General features: G+C 38.1%; 1 protein-coding gene across 3 annotated transcripts in view; it reads left to right on the forward strand.

The window, feature by feature from the left end:
* The window catches only part of trmt44 (tRNA methyltransferase 44 homolog), a 39,238-nt gene that overhangs the window by 15,368 nt on the left and 13,180 nt on the right, over nt 1-10,690 (forward strand). The window contains exon 8 of one of the 3 annotated variants that reach the window (XM_087259230.1): nt 772-2,327. Within the exon in view, the coding sequence (XP_087115356.1) occupies nt 772-832 (61 nt within the window). The 3' untranslated portion in view covers nt 833-2,327. 3 annotated transcript variants of the gene reach the window in all.

Here is a 10,690-nt window from a genome sequence, read left to right on the forward strand (position 1 = left end):
AACGACACGGCATTATATACAACTGATTCACAAATAAAAAAGCCTTAAGTTATAATAACCTCTCAAACAAATGAGAATATATTTATCATGGAGATAACACAAAACTACATGAAAGAAAATAATGTTCAGCATAAAAACAAAGTTACCATTCAAAAACTATATTTTTTTAATTGTAACTTTTTGCTTTAAAATCACACTGATTACTTACAGCAAATTTTACTATAATCAGATATTCCTTGTAGTCGTATAATGTCAAATTAGAAAGATATGGAAAAAGACCCTTTTCTTAATACTTCAGCTATTTCTTAGGCCTTACTCACACTAGGTACAGTTGCCTCAAACCAGGCCAAAGTACGCTTGTCCGCCCTCTAGTCTCCCCCGACGGCCCGCACTCACACCACAATCGGGCCTTGGCACGCTTACGTCATCATTGCTGTGCTGTTCAGTGAGAAGCGCTTTCACTCAGCAGCACAGTGGAGATTTCTCTAGTTATATCGTGTCAGTCGTTTGATACGCGGTGACATGCAGTCAAATATTTCACCAAACAGTCCTTAGGGATACGGTGACACGCAGTCAGATATTTCGCTGAACAGATCCGCCACTTTTGGCGCTCATAATCCTAATGCTCTCATGCTGCAGGAATGTGGAGGTGGTCGTGCAGTGAGGAGTTTGCGTCTTTAATAAACTACGGCAATTTGTGTTTAATGAACAGTAAGAATGATTAATAAATCCATATGAAACAGTCCCTTAAAAGTCACGTCTTGCTTTCAGTTTCCCAAGTGAACCGCGCTCAGGCCCACCTCTTTCAACCGGGCAAGGGCCGGCTAAGTGAACCATGCTTGAGCCTGATTCAGCAAACTCACACTTCTCAAACGATCCGGGAAACGGGCCTGGGTACGGTACGGATGGCATAGTGTGAGTAGGCCCTTAGCATGATAGGATCCTACTGTAATGCAAACCTATAAATATAGAAAGTTGTTTATAAAACAATACTCAAATTTTCTTCCTGCTACTGTTTTGAAGCTATGAATAATTACTTTGTTGTCACACAAGTAAAAAAAAATCTGCCAGTAATCAAGCAAAAGGCATAGTCCTGATCTGTCTCCAATTGAAAATGCATGGTCCATATTGAAAAGAAGTATTGTAAAATTTTAGAAAGATATTGCTTACAATTGTTTAAACAATTAAAGATTGCCATTAAAGGAAAAGCTGACTTGACACTGATAAACATGCATCTGTGCCAAGAACAATATCTGAGGAAATGATCAATCTCATCTTAAAAATCATTAGTTGTAATGTTGACAAAAGGAAATAGAATTATTCTTTGAACATGTTTAAGGTTATTCTCTTGACAGCAGTTTTTGCTCTTTTTTTTTCCTTTATGAAAGACTGGCTGTGTTCGAAATGCTTTACTATCATACTACTTTTACTATTTGTGTAGTATCCAGTATGTACTGTAAGCTATGCATAGTCTGAAAATGTTCTGTATGCAGGGAAATATAACTCAATTCAATATACAACCTTGATTTGAATTACATATAGTAAAATGTACCATTAAACTCATATTGTAATGGCAGTATGTAATATCTTTACTAGGAATAGTATACACATTTTCTGTATACATTTAAATCCCAGATTCCCAGCTAGTGTTGCCGAAATCTGATACATGTATCTGGGGACTCTGAGTAATGTAGGATACTGTTTCCCAGAGCAAAATGCACTACACGTAACCGTTCATCTTTAAAAATAGAGTATGCAGCTTGGGTGGACCGGAGGCAAAGAAAATTTTAAATGTAAAACATTAATAATTAGAGTTAATTCTTTATTAAAAAATACATTTTTATGTAGCTGTTTTCTAAAGTGCTATTTTATTAACAGCTTGATATCATAATTTTTATAGCTCTTTTAATTCACTTAAATCTAAGTGACATTTGGAATTCTAAGTTGTAATTGATTTAATCAAGGATAACGTGATACATGACTCATAAATACATAAATCCACGCATGTATGAAAAAGCAAACACTGAATATGAGCACACTCTACACACGAATCACTATAACGTTATATAGTTCTGCTTAATCACAGTTTAGTATATTCAATTAGTTGTTGAAATTAATGTACAGTGTTTTATAGTAGATACTTACTGAAAAAAAAAATTTTTTTTGAGAAGCTTGTAGTCATTGTTGATGATTTGATACATTTTACTTGTGTTTATTTGTTAAAGTTACACCTGTAATTGAGCTTTTTACTAGTAAATATTTAAGAATATCTCCTGCGACATTTCAGCATATGTTTGTCAAATAGAATAAAACAATCAATGTTTAAATGTTGTTGTAGTTGTTTTGTTTACAACAATTACAAAGAATTAAAAAGTATTGAACCGGTACATATAAGGTAACAGATGGTAGCACTGATGACCAGATACAGATGCCACAGGAGCAGGGAGACACAGGGACCAGACTCAAAGACCATTAACGACCAGACAGGAGATCAGAAGTCGCTAGGCTAGGTAAAAGGACGAGAGTTTAGTCCTTTGGTATGATGAGCTCGGACCCTGAGTGCTGACTGAGGGTTGACCATATATAGTGAGGAGATGATGCGGTTAAATGCAGTGCAGGTGCGGGGTTTGTGATTGTGAGAGATAAAGTGATTGAGGAAGGGGGTATCCTGGCATGGCTATGACATTACCCCCCTTACAACTGCCCTCTTCACTAACGTCTTGGGAATCTTCCTCTTCCTTGGGGAGCAGGACTATCGGGATCGGATGCATGGAGTTCTTCTAATAGAACTAGATCTAGGATGTCGTCATTGGGAACTACTGGACCGTATCCATTGGTATTCCTGTCTTCCCCCACGCCGTCTAGAATCGAGCACCTCTTTCACCTGAAAGATGGATCCCTCTTCTGTAAGTGTTGAAGGAGGGGGTTCTTTGGACTGGCCAGGTTCTGTGGAGACAGGTGCATAATATGGTTTTGTGTCTCTAGACAACATAGAGATGACTCAGCTCATGGTGAGCTGAGTCCCAGACCTCATCACTTTCCTGGAACCAGTGGTCGTCAGCTGAACACCCGATGTTTCCTCTGACAAAGGGAATAACAGGGGCTCGAAACACTGACAGGTGCATACTCAGCCCAGCCCAAAAACTGAGTTTTTGCCATGGCACATTCCATCCACTTCTGCATGAACCTTCTCATGTACTTTGCCATTCCTGGCATCCAGAAGCAGTCTTTTAGCAATGAGAGGATCTCATTGGCCCCTGGGTGGCCAGTGCCCGGTTATGAGTGAGCAGACAGGATAAGAAGAGTACATTGTGTTATGTGGGTGTATTGTAGATCAGGAGGACAGCCCAGTGGAATGGTGTGCGACCCTTCCATATGCCACAGTCATATCACCTTGCAGTTCAAGGCCAGTTACTCACCAAAGCTAATAAGTGCTGAGACTGGTTAGTACCTGGATGGGAGACCGCATGGGAAAACTAGTTTACTGTTGGAAGTGGTGTTACTGAAGTCAGCAGGGGGCGCTCAACCTGTGATCTGTGTGAGTCCTAATTCTTCAGTAAAAGTGAAGGAGACTGTGGGCACCATGTTTCGGATGAGATGTTAAACCAAGGTTCTGACTCTCTCTGTTCATTAAAAATCCTATGGCACTTCTAGTAAAAAGTAGGGATGTAACCCTGTTTTCCAAATTCCCTCTGTTGCCCCTTATCCATCATGGCCTCCCAATCATTCCTATCCACAGAATTGGCTCTATCATCCTCTCTCAACTCCACCTACAGCTGGTGCGCACTGGAGCCATTGTCCTGTGGCTGCCATCGCATCATACAAGTGGCTGATGTTTTTGGGTGTATGGCCATACACAATAAATGTGCTATATAAATACTCACATTACATTACATTCCAGGGAGGTTGGAGAGGTTTCACTCAACGGGTTCAATGGGGCTAACAGACGTGATAAGAGTTCAGATTGAATGTCGATTTGGTACTATACAGGCGGGACAGGACATTGACTTTGCTATTCTTCTTTCCTGGAACATATGAAATTGTGAAGTTAAAGTGTGTGAAAAATAGGGATCATCTAGCTTGCCAGGGATTGAGATGACGGACTTATCTTAAGTACTTTAAGTTCTTTTGACTGGTAAAGACCATAAATGGGTGTTTAGAATCCTCCAGCAATTCCTCCATAATTTCAGGCTAATAGTTCACTGTTTCCCACATCATAGTTAGCTTCCGCTGGGCGGAACTTGCAGGAAAAGGCGCATGGATTAAGTTTAAGTCATAACCCCTGCCACTTTGATAAAATAGCTCCTGCTCTGGTGGTGAAAGCATCTACATCAGAGAAAAAAGGCAATTTTTGGGGCCTGTGTAAAAGCTTTCTAAGACCGTGGAAAGCTTGGATAGTCTCTTTATACCAGACAAGGGACTTGAGTTTTCCTTTTAGAAGGCTTAAGAGCTGACTTGAGATTTGGCTATAATTTTTTTAATGAACTTTCTTTAAAACTTTGCAAACCCCAAGAAGCATTGTACCTTTTAAATGGAAGCGGGCTGTGGCCAAGAATTGATGGCTTCCACCTTTCCCTTGTCCATCTTCACTCTGTTTTCATTCTGTTTTCATTGATGACATATCCCAGGAAGTGAATTGTGGTCTGGTGAAAAGAGCATTTCTCTGTCTTGAGGAACAGATGTCAGCGGAGCTGAGTAAGGACCTTCTAAACGCTTTTTACTTGTCTTCCTCTCTGATACGAATGAGGTTGTAAGTGCTGTGGAGGCCCAGTTTGGTAAAAACTTGGGCTCTTAGTAGATGTTTTAGTGTTGCTAGAATGAGGGGATGAGGGTAGGGATTGTTTACTTTTATATTATTCAGGACATGATAATCTATATAAGGACGTAACCTCCTATCCGTCTTGGCCACTAAGAAGAAATTGTAAGTGACGGGATGTAGAAGGGTGGATGTAACCTTGCTTGAGGGCTTCTTCTACGTATTCTTCTATGCCCCTTCTATATCCCTTCTGTTTAGGGATGGATGAGTGGAAGAGCCTGCCATGCCCCGTTTTACCACAGTATGGGCATAGATCCCAGTTCAGCCGACATAGCTGCTCTGCGTCCATAAACTTCCCTTGGTCCTGGATCATAGGCTTTGGGTTGGGTTCTGAAGGGGTTGAAAACACAGGCTGATGGAGGAGTGTTTGCTTTGTAGTGGTGTTAAAGGTTTAAGAAACCTTTTTAAGAGATTTTAACAGATTTGTGTGTGTTGAGCATCCGTTAGGACCATGTTAGAACCTGCTTTAAATGTGGGAAAACTGGATAATTTTAAGCTTTTGTGAGCTAATTTCAGCTTCCAGGTTTAAAATGATTTTTGGGGCGGGATAAAAATCTTTTGTGTTGACATATAGTACCTTGTTTCAGATGCTATAACTGTTCACTAGCTGATGCTTCTCCTGCTGTGTGACCAAAGACCGCCAGTCAGTGGCGTAAAGGTTGCATCTCAAACACTGTGAACACTGAAGCTGAAAGCTGTTGCACTCCTCTGCCAAGCCCAAGTATGGCACTGGTCGGGCCATGACATTGATTGTATAATTTGTTAAGAATAAACTCTACATTAATAGTCATTACTAAGCAGTTCATAACTAAAGTGTTACCAATATTACTATAAAATTTCATATTCAACAACTTTCTTTTTTATTTTGAACCACTATAGAGAAACATTTCAGCAGCTTTTTCATTCTGAAGCTACAGTGTCATGGTAATGCCATTCTCAGTGGTAAGGCTGGACAAGCAATGAAACCATGATGTTTCACCACTCAGTAACAATGTAATAACGTTTGGTTGTCATTCATAAGTGATTAGTTAATGATGAACTAGTCATTTGCAAAACAATTATAAGCGCTGTAAATTATAATTATATTACAGCGATTTACTTCAGCTTTACTTTATCACCACAGCCGCATTTCAGTACAATTATGAAAGAAGACTCTTCAATCCAGCTTTGTGGATGTTAAATCAGGTTAATTTTGTACATTTAACATAACAGATATACATACAGCAGTGGGGATTACACTGTGTCCTGTCACATTTGTGTGCGAAAAGTGCAAATCTAAAAGTGCGCGCTGTCTGTGTGTGCGTGTCTGTGCTGTGTGTGTTTGTGTATTTGTGTGTGTGTGCATGAACTTTACAATGAAATTGTGTGTGACTTATCGTTGCAACTCTACAACAAATGCATCAAATACTCATTGGTAAAGTTCTTATTATAGTATTTCTAGTAGATCTAGGCTTAAAGCCACAGTACAACAAAACCGGTACCTGATGCTAAAAGGTATAAAATAGAATCTTATAAAAAGTATAATAAAAAATCAGATGGGTATTTTAAGCTGAAACTTTACAGACACATTTTGGAGACACAAAAGACTCATATTAAATCTGAAAAAAGGGGTAACCCTTTAAGCTAAATGTCATAGTTAAATATTTGTTAGCAAAGATAATTGTACCTTAAAAATATAGTGTTATAGCCTTTGTTTAATAAATTCATTAATACATTAGCAATTAAGTATATTTTGCTAATCGGTAAGTGATTTGTTAGTGTTAAACAAATAATTTACAAAACATGAATATGCATTCATATATTGTAAATGAGTAATATCAATAAAGATGGATAATTAACAATATTTATAACATATTTATGTATTGATTATTCTTTCACTTGTAGATCATTCTGTGCTACATTGTACAATTGAATTGGCACTATTCTAATTTTCCAGTATTTCTGAACTTAATAAAAACTATTAAAAGATCATACAGATGGAGGTTTAATGCTACACATTTTAAATAGAATGAACCAGCCTAACCTCACATTCTGAACACAGCTGAAGAACTAATATAATAATATTCTTACTCCGAGAGTCGAGTTCGACCTGTTTAGAATTAGGCCAACGTTTGTTGAATCTAGAGATAAAGCCAGGAGAACGTTGGCTAATTATATCAAAATGAGAGAAACCATTGCCACTATACCTGTCGTCCAACTTCTCTGTATATGTATTATAACCAAGGTAATGGATATCAATGCTGCATTTAGTGACTTTTATTTTAATCTTAATATCTCTTACAATAGCTCTTTTGAAGAATAAATTAAAATTATGAAAATCAAAATAAGCTTTAGGACACTCTTTTAACAGATTACCATTTTAGACATGATTGACAATTTAGCATTAAAGGGTCAGGAAACACCAAAACACATTTTTTGAGCTGTTGACAGTCGTATATGTGTCCCACACTGCTAAAAACACTATTAGGACACATATATTTCACTTAAAAGTGTAAATTGGTTGTTTTTGTGTTATTTCAAGCAAATTCGTACTTCCGGTTTGAAACGAATTTTTGAAGCTGCGTCACAGCTATGAGATAATAGCGTGTATTCCAGCATGCAGACTGGACGTCTGTGCCAGAGTGTGTCTTATTACATCCCACAGTTTGATGCATTAATGCATGAGTAAGGCTTGGTTCAAACCAATCAGCGCGCTCTATTGTGCAACTTCATTAATATTCATTACTGTCATAGTGTTTAGATGACAGAGACGCCACGTTGTATTGGCAAAACAAGCATGAAGTGTTGCTTTTATACTTTGCAGCAGTTAAGTTTTGTTTTCATTTTCTCTCTGTGAGAGCGCAGCTGGAGTCACGTGTGGATTAACAGTGTATGCGACGCTCGACAACAATAACTTGGGTGTCTAAGGAGGAACATTGTTTACCTGAGAGCTGTTTTCATCTGCAAACGCTGAGATCCGGGGTCCGTTCTTCGTACCTCGCTTAAATGATCTAAGATTATTTGGCAGATCCCGGATCTTTTAATCTTGATAACTGATCTCTCGCTAATTTGGTTCTTCAAACAAGTTCGCGGATCAGATTAGAATGTCTGGATAAACTGATCTGAGATCGATGCGTGTGTTGTGAAGGACAGATCTATCGATCCTCGAAATCATGATCAGCAATGCAGCGATTGGCTGACGGCACAGCAGCGTAATGACATAATCTGATTAATATTCAATTATCCATGTGAGCAAAATTACATCAAATTAGCAGTAAACGGCTTGTTAAATATGACACGCAATACCCTTCCACATTTGTTGTGAGCTGCAGGCTTTACACTTTCATTTGTCAAGACAAGAGTATTCATCATGTATTTCAATGCAAATCAATGTATTTAGTTCTACATTTAGAAAAGATTTTCTTTATTATAGTAGCCATTTTTTAATTGGTGTAAAGAATAACTGGTTGTTTACAAAAGTGTTTTCATATTGTTAAAGGCGTCTGCAACTTTTGTGAAGCATCAAATCACCGGCATATTAACTATCAAAACATGTTTATGACTGCATAAATGTATTATTGCTTTAAAAAAGTCACATATTGTGCATTTCTATTATACACAGTTTGTACTAAAGCGATCTAAAAAGTTCATATCAATAAGCTTTCTCTTTGCACCACCAGGTGGCAGTCTTTGTAGCCTACTTTTATTTCGAGGGTGCTGATTGCATACGTTTTATTAAAATGTATAACTTAATTTATTTTATTAATGACTATAACTTTATTTATATAGTTTAAAAATATGTACCATTTCCCTAAGTTTATATAACTACTACTGTAAGAAAGTATCAGAATTCGGAACATACTTTCTGTATTATCTTTGCTTGAACTGAGCCAATCTAATCCTGTTTATATGAATTGAACCTGCTCCCGATCAGGTTTGACCTAGCAGAACTGTTGCTATGACAACAACTCTCGGATCAGCTTTGAAGAACGAAACGATCCTGGATCATGTCAAATCGTCAATATCCAAATACAGCTAACTGAGTAATCCACGTACGAAGAACGGACCCCCGGATTCGCTTGTAGTCTCCTCTTAATAAAGACACGGCTCTAGTTGCTGGTGATTGTACTGTCTCTACAGATTTGGTAAGTGAGCGACCAGTGCTCTTTGTTTATTCAGTTTGTTCGTATCGAACAAACTATTGCACAGAGTATAAACATGTTAGCACCACAACCAAACTTTAACCTCGTGTAGGATTTTCACCGCATTTTGTGACCGAAATAACACACGCAGCTTTCTGACGCTACCTGCCGAGTGCATCAAATTTTCCGGGAAATGCTGAGTTTTTTTTTTCTCTCATTCGCTGTGCGATATCAAACATTGCATGAAAAATACACGCTTAGAGCAGTTCCTCGAATCAAATATCTCATTTGTCGCGAGGGACATGAATGAATTCCCTGAATGAAAAAGCCAAACTGCAGTCAAAGTCCACCATTTAATAATTTGGCAAATAATTTAACTACAGATGTCCATGTAAACAAAGTCCCTTTCTCCCCTGTGTGTGTGTGTGTGTGTGTGCGTGCGTGCGTGCGTGCGTGCGTGTGTGTGTTGACTCTGAAAGTCAGCGTGCCCAAATAGACACTCCCACACCTTGCCTCTTTTCTTTCTTTGACACTCCCCCCTAAACAGAGCTGGACATGCCCACTTTTCTGACTTTTTCCAAAGTAGAGGTGTGAAAACACCCTGCTGAAACGAGGGGGTTTCATGGCCCTTTACAGAATGGATTTACTTCTCGGAGTTAACACCTGATTATGATGTTAGTCCTGTTGTTGGTGTCCAAAGGGAAAATCCTCCTGCACACACAGACAACAGTTCATAAAACTGGGCTCAGCTCAGTCAGAAGCACCGCTGAATTTGACGTGCAAATGAATTGTATTTGATGTGCAAATGAAGCATGAATGAAGCGAATAAACTCGTATGTTCACTTGTATTTACGTTGGAATAGCATGATTTATTCACGTGTTCCTCGTCTGGTGTGAACACAGCATAACAGCTAACAAGCAATGTATGTGTGCGAATGGTGTATTTATGGTCCATATTGTTTGGGAACCGACAGTTTTTACCCAAATATGACCAGTCTGTCATAGTCTGTCAGAGAGTTAATTAAAGAAAGTTTGCTGAAGATAGTTTGTGAAGTATCATCAGCAGAAGCCAGCTACAATACTCAAAAAGAGTTCATAGGGCGCTCTGTCATCAACAGTCATACTTAGTATAGCAATATACTTAATATTACATAGTATACTTACTAATTATAACATAATGTCACTAACTGCATCTTACATAGGTGTTTTAAACTGATAGGTTAAAACACTTATGGACTTTCACAAATGGGACATTTCCACATGTGCGTACAATTTTGAGCAATATCTCCAATGATTAAACATACAAATATCAGTTCTACATCTATTCAGAACTGACAGACAAATTAATAGAACACACACACAAAGTACAATGTGTTTCATAACTGGTACAGTCAACTTCCAACTGGCAGCTTCATAATATACAGAAAGTCTATTTTGCATACAAAGGAATTTACTAACAAGTATTAACACATAAAGTGGCAAATAACTCATTATACCTTGTTTCCAGTCCATCGAATGTCCAGTTCCACATAAGGTCTCAACGACATCTTGAGTGTGCCTGAAGATCCTCAGGAAACAAATAATTTAGCAACAGAAAAAGCAATGGCACATATGTAATTAAAGTTTTACTTTGAGGAGGGATGACACAAAGGTCATCATATAATAGGCCCTTAAACATTTAGCTTTTTAAATAACCTTAACGACATAAGAAAGGATATGTGTTACTCCATCCTGGAGTAACACACAAAATCAT

Source organism: Danio rerio, chromosome 7 (genome assembly GCF_052040795.2).
Source record: "Danio rerio strain M-AB ecotype USA chromosome 7, GRCz13ab, whole genome shotgun sequence".
NCBI classification, from domain to species: Eukaryota; Metazoa; Chordata; class Actinopteri; order Cypriniformes; family Danionidae; genus Danio; species Danio rerio.